The sequence below is a fragment of the Scyliorhinus torazame genome, chromosome 12 (genome assembly GCF_047496885.1).
Source record: "Scyliorhinus torazame isolate Kashiwa2021f chromosome 12, sScyTor2.1, whole genome shotgun sequence".
NCBI lineage: Eukaryota > Metazoa > Chordata > Chondrichthyes > Carcharhiniformes > Scyliorhinidae > Scyliorhinus > Scyliorhinus torazame.
Genome location: NC_092718.1, coordinates 171,100,074 through 171,120,621, shown reverse-complemented (window position 1 = coordinate 171,120,621; position 20,548 = coordinate 171,100,074). Strand labels below are relative to the sequence as shown.

General features: G+C 45.5%; 1 protein-coding gene across 1 annotated transcript in view; it reads left to right on the top strand.

The window, feature by feature from the left end:
- The first annotated feature begins 7,182 nt into the window (after window positions 1-7,182).
- The window catches only part of LOC140386738 (claudin-4-like), a 72,855-nt gene continuing 59,489 nt past the window's right edge, over window positions 7,183-20,548 (top strand). The window contains exon 1 of the mRNA XM_072469376.1: window positions 7,183-7,780. Coding sequence (XP_072325477.1) covers window positions 7,290-7,780 — 491 coding nt within the window. The 5' untranslated portion in view covers window positions 7,183-7,289. The remainder of the gene's footprint in view (window positions 7,781-20,548) is intronic.

Below are 20,548 nucleotides of genomic sequence, written 5' to 3'. Positions count from 1 at the left end.
CATCTTGATGCTAAGCTGAACCTGATCCTGGACCTGCTCCATACAGCTCTCAGACCTAGCTTTCCCAAGAGCTTTGTGGTATTGGTGCACACCTTCTGCACAAAAAAAATCATAATGACAGGCAGAAAATCAACAAGAAGAACCATGGCTACAGCACCTTTAACTCAAAGGCATCTCAAGATTCTTCTCAAAATAAATATTTGGAAAACAAACACATAAGAACATGAGTGGGCCATTCAGCTCTTGAGCCTTCTCACTCATTTAATAAGATCATGGCTTATCTGATGTGTCCTGAACTTGACTTCCCTGATTGTCCTCCATAATCCTTTTTAAAAAATAAATTTAGAGTACCCAATTCTTTTTTCCAATTAAGGGGCAATTTAGCGTGGTTAATCTACCTAGCCTGCACATCTTTGGGTTTGTGGGCATAGACCCACGTAGACACAGGGAAAATATGCAAACTCCACAAGGACAGTGACCCGGGACTGGGATCAAACCCATGTCCTCAGCGCCGTGAGGCAGCAGTGCTAACCATGGCGCCACCGTGCCACCCATCCTCCATAATCCTTGACAAACAATAAACTATCCAACTCAGCCTTGTGTATATTCAATGGCCCAGCCTCCACTGCTTGCTGGGGTACAGAATGCCAAGCATTATTTTTGTTTTTAAATTTAGAGTACCCAATTCATTTTTGCCAATTAAGGGGCAATTTAGCTTGGCCAATCCATCTACCCCGCACATCTTTAGGTTGTGGGGGTGAAACCCACGCAAACACGGGGAGAATGTGCAAACTCCACACGGACAGTGACCCAGAGCCGGGATCGAACCTGGGACCTCGGCACTATGAGGCAGCAGTGATAACCCACTGCGCCCCGTGCTGTCCTCCGAATTCCAGACACTAATAACGCTGTGAGAGAAGAAAGCCAGGAGAGATGAATGACAATGTTGACCTGCATTGTTTTTCTGATATACTCCTGGAGTTGTGGAGCCTGCTTCACTTTGAGATTTTTCTTTTTCTCTGTACTATTCTGCTTTAAAGACCTGGATCGCCCTATATCTATACCCTGCTTGATACCTACAACCCTTCAAGAACTCTGCATCAAGTTTTAATCTTCTGTTTAAAACCAGGACATATCCATCCTAATCTTTGTCCTGTCTATGGAACTTGACTTTCTTCAGTAACCATTTGTATGTGCATTAAAGGTCCCATTTTAGATCTGAGTCCATTACTGATAACTCCATTTTTAATCTACCTTTGACCTTTCTTCTGTTCCTACCTGGCCACCCAGTCATGCCACTTTTCATGTCTAAACTTCCAGTTAATTTTCCCATTCTCTAATCTCCAATACCAAATTTCACTGTTTCCCAACCATCTTGTTCTCCAGCTGCCCCCACTTGGGCTTGAATCGCCTTTGGATGAGAACAAAGCTGCTCTCAGTGACTCTATTGTCATTCTGCAAAGAGATCATTTGGGCACCTGTCTTTGCCCCACTATCAGCAGCAATATTTCCTCCTCTCTTGTCACCAGTGGAGTCTAATCTTGCCAACTTCCTTGATATCCTGCTCAACCCACCCAACTCTGGCCTCCCAGACTCAATAATCATTGCCACTCTGCAATTTCCCTCCAGAATGTTCATTCACTCACAAACAAAACTTATTGTGGATGATCACAGTGACATCATGGCTTTAACAAAACCTTGACTCATGGAGTTGACATTTAGCCTTTTACTGAAGCCTTCTAACCTGGCCAGGCCATTCCAGCACCTACTCAGCTTAAACAGACACAGTGAACTGTTTACCTTATCACTAATTATCACTGTGGTTTTTCCTCTTACCCTTTCCTTCTTCAACTTCTGTTCAAGTGACTCCTCACTCAATGATTTCAACCTCCATCTCAAGATATGTCATCTAACCTCTGATTTCACTTCTCTCCTGCCCTCCTTTAAACTTTCCTGCCTGTATTCATAGTACTCATCCTTGTCAACTCACATGGCTTCTCTAATTCCACCATCTTAATCAGGCAACACTTTCTCTCACCACTCACACCCTTTCCCGTTCCAACCTCCTTTCCTTCTATGTTGACCACAGGTTTTACAAAATTTTCAAGCTGCTGAATGTCTAGTCTTAGGTGTTCCATTTACCGCCAAATATCTGCAGCCGTTTAATTGCTCTTTCACTCTCTCCCATCCACATTCAATGTCCTTGCCCCCTTTGCCAACCTTATCTTTGCTCCTTTAGGGCAGTACGGTGGCACAGTGGATAGCACTGCTGCCTCACGGCGCCGAGGTCCCAGGTTCGATCCCGGCTCTGGGTCATTGTCCATGTGGAGCTTGCACATTCTCCCCGTGTTTGCTGGGTTTAGCCCCCACAACCCAGAGATGTGCAGGTTAGGTGGATTGGCCACGCTAAATTGCCCCTTAATTGGACAAAAATAATTTGGTACTCTAAATTAAAAAGAAAAAATCTTTGCTCCCTCAACAGGTGCGAACTTGTACATCTCTGACAGAGAACTGGTTTAGCCGTGGATCACCAGATCTGCCTGAGTTGCATCAAGTTTGATTGGGCTCTGCTCATCTCTTCAAACCTGCTCATTATTCCAGGATCTCTCTGCAACACAAAGATTACCCAGCTTCTTTTCCCTGCTATTAACTATATGCTCCTCTGTCCCATTCACTCTCACCTCCGAGAACAAGTGCAAAATATTCATAGACGTCTTTATCACTATGATTAAGATTGTCTATTCAGCTGATTCGCCAATCATTGTCCAACCTCCAACCCCCCTTTCTTCTCTGAGGTCCTTGAGCATGTCATTGCCGCACAGCCAATAGCCATCCCTCCCATTATCCTTATCTGAATCCTTGCAGTCTATGTTCCACCTTCCTCAGTATCAAAACAGCCTGAAACAAATAGTTAATTAATAATTAATCAGGTGCAAGAAAAGAAAGAACCACATGTGAGAATATTACTTTTATATTAACTTAGGGCAGCAGTTAATAACTATTTATTCTTTTTATACTACATGAGAAACTAACTAAATTAGCTGCACTGATTAAAAAGGGTACAGTGTTGCTATTATTAATTTCTTTTACTGTCTAATTTTGTTTCAGTGGTTTGAACCTAAGCCAAAATCTTTCTGAGATAGGAGAATCCATAAAGTAATTGTATAGAAATTGTCAATAAACTGGTCATTTCCTGGGCACATTATAAATTTGATTTAGATATCAGAGCAACTAATAATAATCTTTGGGACACAGAGAAGTAGGGCACAACTATGAAAATAGTCAGAAATACAGAAACCAAAAAGGCAAACATAACAAAAAGCATAAGATTTGTTTTTTGATAGAGTTCTGCAGAAAATGTTACCAGATGCAGTGAGAAACATAGCAGGGGGACATTGACCTGCCATCTGGATGATTCCATGGATGGGATGATTCTTGATGACAACTTCTTTACACAAGTTAAAGTTTCAATAATTGGCTCAAAAGAGTAGCTTAACATCGCTCAACAGTCTAAGGGGGAGGAGTTTTGTGGAAAGTTTATCAAGTGTATGATCATAGCTCTTTTAAACAGGTTAATCCCTATATTAAAACAGCAGAGGAATTTTATATAGGTGTGTTGACATGTTCATGAAATTGCAGAATTCCGCCCTTTGGAGATTTACATGTCACCAGTTGTCTCTCAGGAGTTTGGGCTTTGAGTTTGGTCCATGATAACATCGTTTATAATATTGTTTATGGGACTGGTTCTTATTCCATACTGTTCCTAAATTATTTCAATCTTCTTTTAACATTAATGGAAATTCCTGTGTCTTTGACAGTGATGGAGTTATTGAATCACAAAAACACAGATACACATGAGAGTAGATATCCACATATTATTACATATTACCTTCATTATTAACTTAGATTGTTGACCACCTCGCCAAATTCTGCACTCTCCTGGTGTTAAGCTTTTATTTTCTTGTTAATATTGTTTGTTACCTCTTCCCTTCAGAGGGTGTTTCTAGCAAACCTAGCCTGGGGGATATACAGGCTGGCTACCGCCCCCCCCCTCCCCCAAGTACCTTATCCAAATTGTTATTGTACGAAGTCTTACAACACCAGGTTAAAGTCCAACAGGTTTGTTTCGATGTCACTAGCTTTCGGAGCGCTGCTCCTTCCTCAGGTGAATGAAGAGGTCTGTTCCAGAAACACATATATAGACAAATTCAAAGATGCCAAACAATGCTAGGAATGTGAGCATTAGCAGGTGATTAAATCTTTACAGATCCAGAGATGGGGTAACCCCAGGTTAAAGAGGTGTGAATTGTCTCAAGCCAGGACAGTTGGTAGGATTTTGCAGGCCAGATGGTGGGGGATGAATGTAATGTGACATGAATCCCAGGTCCCGGTTGAGGCCGCACTCATGTGTGCGGAACTTGGCTATAAGTTTCTGCTCGGCGATTCTGCGTTGTCGCGGGTCCTGAAGGCCGCCTTGGAGAACGCTTACCCAGAGATCAGAGGCTGAATGCCCTTGACTGTTGAAGTGTTCCCCGACTGGAAGGGAACATTCCTGCCTGGTGATTGTTACACGATGTCCGTTCATTCGTTGTCGCAGCGTCTGCATGGTCTCGCCAATGTACCACGCTTCGGGACATCCTTTCCTGCAGCGTATGAGGTAGACAACGTTGGCCGAGTCGCACAAGTATGTACCGCATACCTGGTGGGTGGTGTTCTCACGTGTAATAGTGGTATCCATGTCGATGATCTGGCACGTCTTGCAGAGATTACCATGACAGGGTTGTGTGGTGTCGTGGTCACTGTTCTGAAGACTGGGTAGTTTGCTGCAAACAATGGTTCGTTTGAGGTTTTTGTCATCTTTGATAGTGAGTGTTGATATGTTTACTGACAGGAGGACAAACATCTCCCCTATAAACTAAAAAAATGTGTTGAGATTGTAGCATTCATGTGTTGTTCCAGCATGAAGTTGCCATGAATTTATCCTACCTTTTCTAGTTTGCAGGTAACAGCTACTCAGGTGTTACCTGAATTAAATAAAGGGTTAAGACTTTAGCTTCAGTGCTATTGTGCAGCATGGTGACTGCCTGAAGCACAAATAGACCCAAACACTGAGTTAATTAACTAGGCCTCTACCCCACCTACCATTCAGTAAATTTTCAGATTCACACGGAGTTTAACCATGTCCAGCCCAGAGAATTTACATGAGAATTTACATTGGACTATTTGGGCAAGATATGTGTGTGTGTAAAAGTATAGAATAACAATTGGAAAATAAATGGACAGACCACACAATGACAGTTAGAGGACAGAGTGGGTACAATGCCTAAATACAAGTAGAACACAGTGTAGGTACAATGAAGATTAATGTCAGAAGGCAGAATGAATGCAACACAACATCAGAGGGTGTGGTTGACAAACATAGATGTCCTGGTTATTGACTCATAGTTGTTTGTGAAAATGTGCTGCATGTAAGTTGGCTACTGTGTTTTGTACATTGCTAGATTACTCTTTTAAGATAATTATTTGGCTTTAAAATGCTTTGGGACATCCTGAATTTGAAAAAAATGAAAATCGCTTATTGTCACAAGTAGGCTTCAAATGAAGTTACTGTGAAAAGCACCTAGTCGCCACATTCCGATTAATTCAAGTATTTATTTTCTTATTTTCTTCTGTCTCCTCCAATTCTCCTCAGTAGAGGATTCGGGATTGATTTTCAGGGAGATGAAACTTCTATGTGGACTCAGATATCTGATTTGACTTTGCACCCTGCACTCATGTATGGCTATTCCCTGGAGCATCAGGAAAAGGTCTGGAGCAGAAAGTTGCAAATGTAGTTTTGTACTAATGACAGGCGTGTAAAATCAATACAGAGTAATTGACATGATTCTGAGAGTGGTACCAATCATTGTCAGCAAAGATATATTTTTGTCCGACCAGTATGATAAGGGTTCAAGGCTCACTCCAGAAGGATGACTTTGCACTTATGGTTCTCCACACTCTCCTCCACTAGAGTTCCTCATAGAATGCTGACTCCGGTACAAATTGAATGCTATGATCAGTCATTTTCTCCTGTATTGTTTATTGTGACTATTAGGATGGTATGAGGTAACCCAGGTGGACTTTGATCGTCTTTTCTCTAAATCCTATGTTCCTATAGACAAGAGTAAGCCAGTGCACAGCGTAAAATGTGGAGAAAGATTTAGTTTAATTTTAATAGTATTGTTCACGTCTCCAAACACTTCACTGCATGATATTTGAAGTGCAGTCGCAACAGCCAATATGTGCATTGTAAGACCTTACAAAAGAAAATAGCCGGCTCATTTATATTTTGTGGATTTTCTGCTGTTCCTTCCGTTCTTTCATGTATTCTCTCTCTTCACCCCCGCCCCGCCCCACAGTCCAAGACAGGTAAGCTCTGTTTTCTTGAGGTGAATTTTCATTTTTAATGCGGATGGCAGTGAATCTGTTATTCTTTTTCCAGTTTAAATTTGTTTCAGTGGATGTGAAAATGGGACGGTGTGTAAAATGGGCTGCAGCTGGACTAGTGTTCATCTCCCATGAATTCGCCCGAATCTCAGATAATAAACTGCACCGAACGAGCAGTTTTGAAGCGCTCGTGTCTAAATTTATATTTTGTTGAAATTGGGTCCAATAATTGGGTGAAAGTAGTTTTTATTTGTTGAAAAAAATAGAAAACTGCAAATTTAATAGGCTACGCCTCATATTTTCAATCGCTTCTCCTGATAGATCTTGACTTACGATTTCCAACATGTTTAGTTTTTGCTGTGGATACACAGCATTTGATGTTAGGTTTTGCATTTTAAATCGATGATTGTTCCTTGGAGCTTCCGGTGTATCTGTCGAGGGTGTAACTCTGGTATGAATATCAAGCCACAGAAACTGGGATTAGGATATACTAAAAACAGCAAACTTAATGGATGGCAAGCTGGACGCCCCACTAAAGATTGATAAATTACATGACGCAATCTGCACATGACTATTCCTCACTATATCATGTCACCTCAAAGATTTGGAAAATACCTTCTGCCATCTCTTCAAACAAACCTGACGCACGTCCGTAAACCAATGGGAATAGACAATGAAAACGGAGCCGAAACCCGTGCTTGTAGTTTTGAGGTAATTAGGGGAGGAGCAGTCAGTGTTGAATCGATACTCCCCGCCCCTTTGCATTGAATAAGTACCGTTGTGTTTATCGCACAGCACTCACTCCTGATCAAGACATTAACTTGAACGTTTATCTCCTGCAGTTTGCTGAATAGAAACTGAGAATGGCATCAATGGGACTCCAGATTCTGGGCATCGCCCTGAGTCTGTTCGGCTGGCTGGGCGCCATCATAACCTGCGTCTTGCCCATGTGGAGAGTGACCGCTTTCATCGGAAACAACATCGTGGTGGCGCAGATCATTTGGGAAGGTCTCTGGATGAACTGCATCGTTCAGAGCACTGGGCAGATGCAATGTAAGGTGTACGACTCCCTGTTAGCCCTCTCCCAAGATCTGCAGGCTTCCAGAGCTCTGACCGTTATTGCCATCGTGGTGGGGATCCTGGGCATCCTCTCCTCCATTGTTGGAGGTAAATGCACCAACTGCATAGAAGACGAGGCGACCAAAGCCAAAGTCACAATCGTATCGGGAATTATCTTCATCCTGGCTGGAGTTTTGACCCTGATCCCAGTGTCCTGGTCAGCAAACACCATCATCAAGGATTTCTACAACCCGCTGGTGACGGACGCCCAGAGGAGGGAACTTGGAGCTTCTTTGTACATCGGCTGGGGGACCTCGGGTCTGCTGATCCTCGGAGGGGCTCTGCTCTGCTGTTCCTGTCCTCCCAAAGATGAGAATAACTACGCGGCAAAGTATTCCGCGGCGAGATCTACAGCTCCAAGCAACAAGAACTATGTGTAAATTGAAATTCCGGTGGACGGTTTTTTTTGCGGGGGGGGAAGTGACTTTATTCTAAGTTTTGTCAAGCGCATTTCGGACTGTGGAGCTCTTTCGAGCATGGCGTTACATCATTGATTTTTAAAAAAAGCTGTAGTGCGTTTCAAACAGGCTTATTCCGTTGAATGAAAACTAATTCTAAAGTTTAGCGGAATATTAAATGAAAACTAATTCTAAAGTTTGGCGGAATGTTCTCCTGAATATCGACATTTTGCTGTTTTTAAAATGGGAAAACTGCTTCGGGTTTTCTAATTAAAAACACCCATGTTGCTTCAGGTCGAGTGTGAATGTAACAAATTGGACAGTTTGCCGCTATTTGGTGTCAGCTGAATGATCCCATCCGGCATTAACAAGCCGATCTTTTATATAATGTTTCCTTTTTGTATTTTTAAACTGTATTTTAAACATTTTGTTACTGCTGTATTTTCTTTCGCGCGTAATCAATAAACCAAGTGTTTCTCTTAAAGCAGTGTTTATCACCTGGTGGTTTGTAACTTGAAAGTTTTTAAGTAACTACTGTGTTTCGGGAACGGCAAGGCTGTAGTTGCCATGGCATTCGAAATCGAGTACTCTACCTCTGACTAGTTAATTGTTAGGTTAAAATGTCACATGACAGCCTCTTATCTGGTAGTTGGCAGTTAGAACTTTGGTGTGGGTCTGTTTTGGCGGGAGCGTTACCCAGAGACCATATAGTGAACCCTTTAATGCAAGATATACAGAAGAATTGGGTTTTGTTTCATCCCCCTCGTTACTTTTTGGGTGATTTTTCTCTCGTGGAAATGGGTAAAAGTACTAAGGATGTAACCTGAGCCCTCACCGACATCCACACATTGTTTACAGGAAAGGTTAGTTTAGCACGCCCCCCCACCCCGGGGCTGAAGGGCTCAAATATCAGGAGAAACCTGCCATAGAAAAACCTCCCGGGGCTGCAAGGATTCCGCGTGGGGGCAGGAGGAGCTTTTTTATTTATAAACGCTGTGCAAAAGAATGTTGGGGTGGAGGGTTTCCTTGGGGATGAGCTATCAAACCGAAGACTGTCCACTCCAGAAAATATGACTCCAGAAAATATGACTATCACAGGAGATTTTTTTAAAAACAAAAAAGCGGGGGTTCTGGTCAACAAATCTGGTTTATTGTGTTGCGTAACCTCTAGTACCAACATCCTTCATTGTCTGTTGGGCGCCCCTTTTGTGGAAGACATAGAAACCGCCTGAGAGGAAACTGATCACGCAACAGTGACAGCAAGGACGACATTCGGCCCGTTTGAGTCGGTGTTGGTTCTCCCGAGTCCTGACTCTTCCCCTGTAGTTCTGCGCAATTTTTTTTTTATTCCGATAATTATCCGCTTCCATTTTGAAAACGACAATTGAATGTGCCTCCATCAAACTCCGTGCATTCCAGGTTTACCTCAATATTTTTGCCATTCACCTTGACTGACGATAATCATTATTGTCACAAGTAGCCTTTGGTGCCCAAATTTTTTTTCCAATTCGGGGGCAATTTAGCATAGCCTATCCACATCTTTCTATGTGGGGGTGAAACCCACACAAGCATGGGGAGAATTCGAGTAAGTTACTGTGAAAATGCCTTAGTGGCCATATTCTGGGTGAATTCAGAATGTCCAATCACCAAGCATATCTTTCAGGACTTGTGGGAGGAAACTCGCACAGACACAGGAGGAGCGTGCAGACGTCGCACAGGCAGTGACCCAAGTGGGAATCGAACCTGGGATCCTGGAGCTGTGAAGCAACGGTGCTAACCATTGTTCTACCATGCCTCCCATATGTCCTGGTTCTCAACTCTTCAGATAAGAACAATTTTTAAAAAAAAATTCTGTCCCATTCCCTCCTTATTTTGAACACTTCTATGAAATCATCTCCTAACCTCTCTGGAGAACACTGTTCCACCCACCCTTTTCCAACAGAACTGGAACCATGTTGAACATTTTTTCTGCACCCTCTTGTGTTGCTCCAAATTTGGCACATTACTCCAGTACAGATTCACCAGGTGTGGCATAACTGGCAGATGCTGGGCGATTGCTCTTCCAGGATCTGCCATGCCTCGTGCGATCATGTCAAATCTCACGTGATGTTGCATCTGAATCCTGCCCATTGTGGGTGGGATCACTATTTGGCAAAATTGAATTTTTGAGCGAGACAGCTAGTCTCTTGAATATGCACTCACCTGATCTACCAAGGCTCTGGGATTTCACCCCTTTGCCGTGGGGAACTCGGGTGAGTGCCGTTCAGTGTTGGTCCCCACAAATGGGTGCCAGCCTGGCACTGCCAAAGTGCCCAGATAGCACAGTCTGCTGGAAGGGCCATTGTCAGGATGCTAGGCTGGCATTTCTCCAATGGTGGGGATTGGGCCCAGGAGTACCCTGTGTGTGTGAGGTGGGGGGCTGCGGATTCCCTTATAGCTGACTGGGCTTTGGGGGAGTTACTGGGTGTCATGTCGGGGTGGGGGGGGGGTCGAGAGATCCAGGAAACACCCGGCTAAATACACTTGTCACACGACTATGTTGCAATTTGGTTAGTTCGCGGATCCAGGAAACACCTGGGTAAATACACTTTGTCACGGGACTCTGTTGCAATTTGGTTAGATCGCACCCTATCATTTTTAATACTTCTGGCATTGACTTTCATCTGATATTTGTCAGGCCTATCAATGTCCTCCTTGAAGTGTATCATTACTTCCAAGTTTTGTTATAGAAAATTTGAAATTGTCTTGCACACGCAAATCAATGTCATTAATGTTGATCAAGAAAACTAGTGGTCTTCATATCCACCCATAGGGAATCCACTATATACTTCCAGTCTGAAAAACAACCTTGCGTCACTACTGTTTCCCGTTAGTCAGCCAACTTTGTATCTATGTGGCTGTTGCCCTTTTGTTTAATTGATTTTGAGTTTCCTGACAAACCTGTTATGTAGCACTTCATTAATTAGAAGTCAATACACACCAACTTTTATTGCTCAATCAACTTGGATAAATACAAATCTCTGCTGATGTTCCTTAATTATTCCACCTTCGTCCCAAGTGGCATGTCAATTTTGACTAATTATTGTTTCTAAATGCCTTTCTACCACCACGGTTAAATTAACTGATCTGCCATTGCTGAATTTACTCTTGTATCTTTTTGAACAAGGATGTAACATTTGCAATTATCCAATCCTCTGGCACCATTCCTGTATCTAAGGAGGGGGATTGGAAGATTATGGCCAATGTTTCTGCAATTTCTATTATATCTGAGGATAGTGAGGTAAATATTTGATCTGCTCATGGTGACATATTTAAGTACAGCTGTCCTTTCATATGAACATACAAATTAGGAGTAGGCAATTTGGCTCCTTCAGCCTGCACTCCCATCCAATAAGATCATGGCTCATCTGATTGTGGCTGTGGTAGCTCAAGGCAATACTAGGGAGACTTCTGGTATAACAGAAGAAGGGTTTATTGGTAACAAGCAAAGGCACAGAGTCACCCAATGGGTCTTCACTCTCAGGTCCCCTCTGCCCAGGACCCTGCTCCCAGGGTCCCATGCCTTTTCCCCATTGGTTGAGGTTTATGTGCTCCTGCGTGATAGGCCCTGAGCTGGTGATGTGGACCATGAGGACTCGGCCCTAAAAGGGGCCAGGCTACCACATCCCCCCTCCCTCAGTCCCTCAATATATTTACAGAACAGCTTATATACAGTAACTATATACAATAAGAAGACTGAGAAATGCGAGGGGAGAGAGTCCATAACAGTTCATCACAGATGGCGCAGTGGGTTAGCCCTGCAGCTTCATGGTGCCGAGGTCCCAGGTTCGATCCTGGCTCTGGGTGGAGCTTGCACATTCTCCCCGTGTTTGCGTGGGTTTTGCCCCCAAAAACCCAAATATGTGCAGGGTAGGTGGATTGGCCATGCTAAATTGCCCCTTAATTGGAAAAAATGAATTGGGTACTCTAAATTTATTTTTAAAAATAACAGTTCATCACAAAGTTAATCTGTCAGGGGACTTTCTGGGTCTTGTAGTCCGCATTAGTCCCCCAACTGGCTTCCTCCAACTTTGGGGCCAACACTGTCATCGTGAAAGGATGTCAATGAGGTTCAACCAACACCAAAGGATTATTCCCTTCGCCAGCTCCGTCCTGGTTATCAATAGGGCCTCCTCAGAACTCCTAGATTCCCGCTGTTCTGGATCCACTACAAGAGCATTGGTGCTTTGACAAAGGGTCATCTGGACTCAAAACGTTAGCTCTTTTCTCTCCCTACAGATGCTGCCAGACCTGCTGAGATTTTCCAGAATTTTCTCTTTGGGTGCTACCTGTCTGCTGTTGTTTTATGTTTTTTTTAAAGTACCCAATTCATTTTTCCCAATTGGGCAATTTAGCATGGTCAATAAACCTAGCCTGCACATCTTTGGGTTGTGGAGGCGAAACCCACGCAAACACGGGGAGAATTTTCAAACTCCACATGGACAGTGACCCAGAGTCAGGGTCGAACCTGGGAACTCGGCGCTGTAAGGCAGCAGTGCTACTCACTGTGCCACCGTGCTGGCCCTGCTGGTTCCAATTGTTCCGAGATTGGGGTTGTGGTCCCCTTTTGACTTCTAATGTGCTAAACATGTTTCCACACTGTCCTGCCATTCAAACCCACTTGAGACTGGGCCTGACTTTGATACAATTTGCCTGGTAACCAGAGTGGGCCTGAGCCAAAGTTCCTGGTCACCCACTTGTAATGAGTTGTCCCCTTTGTCCGAAACATGCTGTTTCCTCTGGGAGGCCTGCTTTGCCTCCACCCTCCCCGACAAATTCAGGAAATAGAAGTCCAATTGGGTCAGGAGACGATGGCTAGTGGGATGCCTGTGGTGGCATGGGGGTCATATAAGATAGAAGAACGTTGGCCAACCTAAGGCATAGTGGTCTGCTGGATTGCTTCTTCATGGCTGTTTTGAACATCTGCACAGCTCTCTCCACCAACCCGTTTGAGGTGGGGTATAGGGAGCTGTTTTCAAATGGCGAATACCATTTGTTCGGACAGAGTGCTTAAACTCGTCTCCAGTGAATGGAGTGCCATTGCCGGACACTATTACTTTGGGAAGGCCATGGGTAGCAAACATCTGTCACAGGCAGGCAGCACCAGTAGCCAGATGTCCAAACCTAAATTTGCAATGATTTCCAAAACACAGTAGCATAGTGGTTAGCAATGTGGCTTCACAGCGCCTGGGTCCCAGGTTCGATTCCCCGCTGGGTCACTGTCTGTGTGGAGTCTGCACGTTCTCCCCATGTCTGCGTGGGTTTCCTCCGGGTGCTCCGATTTCCTCCCACAGTCCAAAGACGTGCAGGTTTGGTGGATTGGCCATGGTAAATTGTCCTAAGTGTCGAAAAAGGTTAGGAGGGGTTATTGGGTTATGGTGATAGGGTGGAAGTGAGGGCTTCAGTGGGTTAGTGCAGACTTGACGGGCCGAATGGCCTCCTGCACTATATGTTATAAAACAGTTGTCTCCAGAAACTTAGAAGTCAGGGATCTTAACTGGACAAAACAAATAAATCGTTCTACATCTTCACCTATACAAGAAATCCAGGTACGACCTCCGCAAAGCCATCCGAGATGCCAAGAGAGAATATCAAACCAAGCTAGAGTCACAGACAGACTCTCGGCAATTGTGACAAGGACTAAACAACATAATGAGCTACAAAGCGAAGCCGAGCAGTATCTCCGGCAGCAGCGCACTCCTCCCTGATGAACTGAATGCATTCTATGCTCGGTTCGAGCAGGTAACCAACAATCCGCTGTCGAGTGCCCCAGCAGCCCATACCAACTATCACAGCTTCCAAAGTCAGATCGGCCTTCCTGAAAGTGAACCCTCGGAAGGCGAGGGGCCCGGACGGGATCCCTGGTCGTGCACGCAGAGCCTGCACGGACCAGTGGGCAGAGGTGTTCGCGGACATCTTTAACCTGTCCCTACTCCCCTCCGAGGTCCCCACCTGCTTCAAGAAGACCACCATCATACCGGTGCCAAAGAAGAACCAGGCAACGTGCCTCAATGACTACAGTCCGGTGGCCCTGAATTCAGTCGGAATGAAGTGCTTCGAGTGGTTGACCATGAAGCGCATCACCTCCATACTCCCAGAACGCCTTGATCCACTGCAATTCGCATAACGTCGCAACCGGTCCACATCAGACATCATTTCCCTGGCCCTGCACTCATCCCTAGAGCATCTCGAAAACAAGGACACCTACATTAGACTCCTATTGTTGACTACAGCTCCGCCTTCAACACCATAATCCCAGCCAAGCTCATATCAAAGCTCCAAAACCTAGGACTCGGCTCCCCACTCTGCAACCGGATCCTCGATTTTCTGACCAACAGACCGCAATTAGTAAGAATGAACAACAACACCTCATCCACAATAGTCCTCAACACCGGCGCCCCGCAAGGCTGCGTACTTAGCCCCCTACTCTACTCCCTGTACACACACGACTGCGTGGCAAAACTTGGTTCCAACTCCACCTACAAGTTTGCTGACGATACGACCATAGTAGGCCGGATCTCGAATAACGATGAGTCCGAATACAGGAGGGAGATAGAGAACCTAGTGGAGTGGTGTAGCGACAACAATCTCTCCCTCAATGCCAGCAAAACTAAAGAACTGGTAATTGACTTCAGGAAGCAAAGTACTGTCCACACCCCTGTCAGCATCAATGGGGCCGAGGTGGAGATGGTTAGCAGTTTCAAATTCCTAGGGGTGCACATCTCCAAAAATCTGACCTGGTCCACCCACGTCGACAATACCACCAAGAAAGCACAACAGCGCCTATACTTCCTCAGGAAACTAAGGAAATTCGGCATGTCCACATTGAATCTTACCAACTTTTACAGATGCACCATAGAAAGCATCCGATTGGGCTGCATCACAGCCTGGTATGGCAACTGCTCGGCCCAGCACCGCAAGAAACTTCAGAGAGTCGTGAACACTGCCCAGTCCATCACACAAACCTGCCTCCCATCCATTGACTCCATTTACACCTCCCGCTGCCTGGGGAAAGCGGGCAGCATAATCAAAGACCCCTCCCACCCGGCTTACGCACTCTTCCAACTTCTTCCATCGGGCAGGAGATACAGAAGTCTGAGAACACGCACAAACAGACTCAAAAACAGCTTCTTCCCCGCTGATACCAGACTCCTAAATGACCCTCTTATGGACTGACCTCATTAACACTACACCCTGTATACTTCATCCGATGCATTGTATCCCTTGTGCTGCCCTATTATGTATTTTCTTTTATTCCCTTTTCTTCCCATGTATTTAATAATCTGTTGAGCTGCTTGCAGAAAAATACTTTTCACTGTACCTCGGTACACGTGACATTAAACAAATCCAAATCCATCCAACTCCATCCGTCCAGTGTTGATCATATATCTGAAAATTAATGTTAATTTATCCACATGACTCACATTTGGTGTTGAATCGACTATCATGGAATAATATTTGGCACCTCTCACTTCATTAGTGAATTGGTTTCTGAGCCGCTCTGCCATTATAGTGATGAAGTCATTGTAGGTCCTGTGGGTTAAAAGGTTGGTCTTCCCATGCCACCATATTGCTAACTTTTCAAATGCTCTTTGAGAAGCTCATCAAATTCACTGAGATATTTAGGCAGGCTAAAAAAATGAACTCTTCAATTTGACAATCATGTCCTCTTAGAGATAGTCCCAAAGAAGGCAGCAGTTTGTGGCATAAACGTGTCTGAGCACTTACCTCCAACAAAAGTGCTCCTTTTCAAACTGAGCCATTAAGGTACAATCAATTCTTCTGAATAATTTACATCTTTGGGTCACTGTCCATGTGAAGTTTGCACATTCTCCACATGTCTGCATGGGTTTCACCCCCACAACCCAAAGATGTGCAAGGTAGGTGGTTTGGCCACGCTAAATTGCCCCTTAATTGGGAAAAAATAAATAATTGGGTACTCTAAATTTAAAAACAAAAGTTGGATGATCAGCCATGATCGTGATAAATGACGGAGCAGGCTTCAGGGGCAACGGCCTCCTCCTGCTCCTATCTTCTATGTATCTGTTATAACCTGCCTACTTACCATTGGCTGGGGACAAATGACTATCCCACAATCCTGTGGGAGTATGAGCTTCCCCAATGAGGGGGGCGGAGATACCACTAGTAAACTCCTAGTATAAATAAGCTGGCCAGTTCAGGAACCAGCAGGAAGCAGTATGTAGCAAGGGAAGTTACTGCTACTGTTATGTATATATGTTATAGTAAATAAATGTTATTACTTTGTATCCTTAAAACTCGTGCTGGATTCTTCGTGGCCCTTACAAAAGTATCTATGTATGTATCAGCAAGTTTAAGTCATTAGATAATTCACCCATACTTTTGGGTGAGGATGAATGTTCAGCTTGTGCACTGTTCAATAATTTAAATTTTTAAAGTAAAATGGGAAACTGAATTTTTGCTAGTTTCGACCTATTGCCTTGCTTTCAATTTTCTGCATTTTTGACTGCCAAATTGATAGTGTTGCTTCATATTTCCAAAGAAACTTATTTTGATTTTAGTCAGTTAAAGTGTCTCAAAGAGCAGGCATTTGCACAGTCAATCCCACATTTTTAACCGTTTCAAACTCTGCAAAAATGTGATTCATCTTCCAACTATGAAGCTGTGATTCTGATCGTGGATTTCAAACAACACTCACTCTACTCTCCTCCTGCCCATTCCCCTTTCACAAACTCTCCCGCCTTGCAAGTCTGCATCCAAACACATCGCACACTCTCCCTCCCCACACACATTAACCCTGCCCACCCCCCTCCCCCATACTATCCCAGTCTCACTCATCTCGGGTCTTCAAGATAGCCTGCCTCACTCATGCTATGTATTCGCCGTGGTCGGCATGCCTCCGCCTCACCTTGTGGCATTTTGGTGCACCTGTGGCTGGCCTCGGGGGTCCGCTCTGCTGCCAGCGCAAACCTAGTGCTCAGCTCCTTGTGGCTTTAAAAAATGCTTTTTTTAAGAGCACCCAATTCTTTTTTTGTCCAATTAAGGGACAATTTAGCTTGGCCAATTTACTTAGCCTGCACATCTTTTTGGGTTGTGGTGGTGAGGCCCATTCTCTCGCTATTTGAGACTCAGCCAATCAGAGTCTGATTTTGCACTGCAGTTGCTGCTGTTTTGCTCATTTGTTTGAGCCTATCAGCAACAAAGGCAGAGTAATCAGCCTCCGATTGGATGCCCTGTTAACTGTCGACTGGCCATGTCTAGCTGATAGTTTCCAGGTCCGGCATGGGGCTCCCCCCCTCCCTTTGATTGGGGCCCTGTGCCTAGGCACGGTGTGTTTCATTGTAAATCCACCTCTGCAGCTATGCCCTATGCTTTCATGTGCAAATTCCTTTTGTGGTCCCGAGTCAGTCCCACGCTAATTTTTGTTACCATTTTACTATTTAAATGCCTCTAGAAAACCTCTGTATTCCCTTTGATGTTAGTTGCCAGTTTCTTCTTATACTCTCTCGTTGCTTCTCTTATTTCCTTTTTCCCTTATGTCTACACTTTCTATATTCTGCTTGGTTCTCATTTGTGTTCTTGTACTCAAACCTGATATTTGTCATGAGCACCTTTTTTCTATGTCACCTTACTCTCCATCACTTTCACCCTATCCCACTACCCACCTTAGTTTAAACCCTTCCCAATTGCATTGACAAATCAGCCCAAAAGGTAATTCTTGGCTCAATGGAGATGTAACACCATCTGGCCAGAGCTGATCCCAATGTTTCAGGAATCCAAATCCCTCCCTCCTGCACCATTTCTCCAACTACACATTCATCTGCTGTTTCATCCTATTCCTGTACTTGTTTGCATGTGGCACTGGGAGAAATCAGGACATGGATTCGCCTGAAGCCTATTTAATGTACCAAAAGCAAATTTTGTTTTTAATAAACATTTTATTGAGGTATTTTTTGGTATTGGAACAACAACACAATAAACAATGTACATGGAACTATAAACATAGTGCAAAAAACGTCTCCCTCCCTTACAGTTCCCACCTTTATTAACCTCCTACTCTAAGCTAAACTAACCCCCCCCCCCCTTCTGCCGACGATTAATTTTCCGCGAAGAAGTCGACGAACGGTTGCCACCTCCGGGCGAACCCTAACAGTGACCCTCTCAAGGCTAACTTGATTTTCTCCAAACAGAGAAAGCTAGCCATGTCCGATAGCCAGGTCTCTGACTTCGGGGGCTTTGAGTCCCTCCAAGCTAATAGTACCCGTCTCCAGGCTACCAGGGAAGCAAAGGCCAGAACGTCTGCCTCTTTCTCTTCCTGGGTCTTCCAACACCCTGAAAATCACCACCTCTGGACTCAGCGCCACCCTTATTTTTAACACCGTGGACATGACATCTGCAAACCCCTGCCAAAATCCTTTAAGCTTCGGACATGCCCAGAACATGTGGACATGGTTTGCTGGTCCTCCCGCATATTTTGCACTCCTGTCTTTCACCCCAAAGTATCAGCTCATCCGGGCCACTGTCATGTGAGCCCGGTGAATGACCTTAAATTGTATCAGGCTGAGCCTGGCACATGTTGCGGACGCGTTGACTCTACTCAACCCGTCCGCCCATAGACCATCCTCTATCTCTCCTCCAAGTTGCGCTTCAGCTCCTCGGTCTGCATCTCTTCTGACCCCATAAGTTCCTTGTAAATGTCCGAGATCCTCCCTTCTCCTACCCACCCTCTGGAAACTACCCTGTCCTGAACCCCCTTAGCGGTAGGAACGGGAAGGTTGACACCTGTTTACATAGGAAGTCCTGCACCTGCAGATACCTGAATTATTTTCCCCTCGCCAACCCAAACTTCTCCTCCAGCGCCCTCATACTCTGAAAGCTCCCCTCTATAAACATATCCCCCATACTCTCAATTCCTGCTCTCCGCCATATCCGGAACTCCCCATCCATACTTCCCGGGGCAAACCGGTGATTATTACAGATTGGGGACCAGACCGATGCTCCCTCTGCTCCCACATGTCTCCTCCATCGCCCCCAGACTCTCGGGGCCGCCACCACCACGGGGCTGGTGGAGTATCGTGCCAGCGGGAATGGCAGAGGCGCAGTTACCAACGTCCCCAACCTGGTGCCCTTGCATGAATCCGCCTCCATATGCTCCCATGCCGACCCCCCCCCACCCACCACCACCGACTTCCTGATCATGGCTATATTCGCCGCCCAGTAATGGTTACTAAAATTTGGCAGCGCCAGCACTCCCTCTCCCCGACTCCGCACAAGCATTATCTTCTTTACCCGCGGGGAATTGCCGCCCAAACAAAGCCAGAGATCACATTGTTGACCCGTTCAAAAAAGGATAAAGATGGGGAGACATTGAAACACGAACAGGAATCTCGGGAGGACCGTCATCTTCACCGTCTGCACCCTCCCAGCTAATGACAACGGGAGCACGTCCCATCTCCGAAAATCGTCCTTCATTTGGTCTACTAGCCGGGACAGATTGAATTTAAGCAGTCGGTGCCATTCCCGCACCACTTGAATGCCCAGGTACCTAAATCTTCCCCCTACTAATCTAAACGGCAGCTCTCCCAGTCGCCTCTCCTGTCCCCTCGCCTGGACCGCAAACATCTCACTTTTCCCCATACTCCGCTTATCCCCCGAAAACCGGCCAAATTCCCCTAAAATCCTCATGATTTCTTCCATCCCCTCTAATGGGTCCGATACATACAGAAGCAGGTCGTCTGCATAGAGCGAGACTCTGTGCTCCACAACCACCCACCCCCCCCCTTCCCCCCCCGCCGCCCCACCCCCCTCCCCTCCCCCCAGACCAGCCCCTTGAGGCTCTCAGAGCAATTGCCAATGGCTCTATAGCTAGCGGGAACAACAGTGGGGAGAGAGGGCATCCCTGTCTCATCCTCCGGTGCAGTCTAAAATAGTCCGATATTGTCCTATTCGTCCGTACATTTGCCACAGGAGCCTGATACAGCAACCTGACCCAGTCAATAAAGCCCTGCCCAAATCCGAACCGTCCTAGTACCTCCCGCAGATAGTCCCATTCTACCCGATCAAAAACCTTTTCTGCATCCATTGCGATCACTACCTCCACCTCCCTACCTTCCGGGGGCATCATAATCACATGTAACAACCTTCTTACATTGGCCACCAACTGCCTACCCTTGACAAACCCCGTCTGTTCCTCCCCAACAACGTCCGGAACACAATCCTCAATCCTGGAGGACAAAATTTTGGCCAGCCGTTTGGTGTCCACATTCAACCGGGATATCGGCCTGTAGGACCCACACAGCTCTGGGTTCTTGACCCACTTCAGAATCAGCGAAATCGTGGTCTGTGACATCGTCGGGGGCAGCACCCCTCTTTCCCTTGCCTCATTGAACATCCTCATCAACACCGGCCCGAATATCCCAGAGAACTTTTATAAAACTCCACTGGGTACCCGTCCGGCCCCGGGGCTCTACCCACCTGCATAGCCTTCAGACCCTCCACTATCTCTTCCAACCCGATCGGGGCCCCCAGCCCTTCTACCCGCTCCCCGTCCACCTTTGGGAAATTCAGCCCCCCCCAAGAAGTGCCTC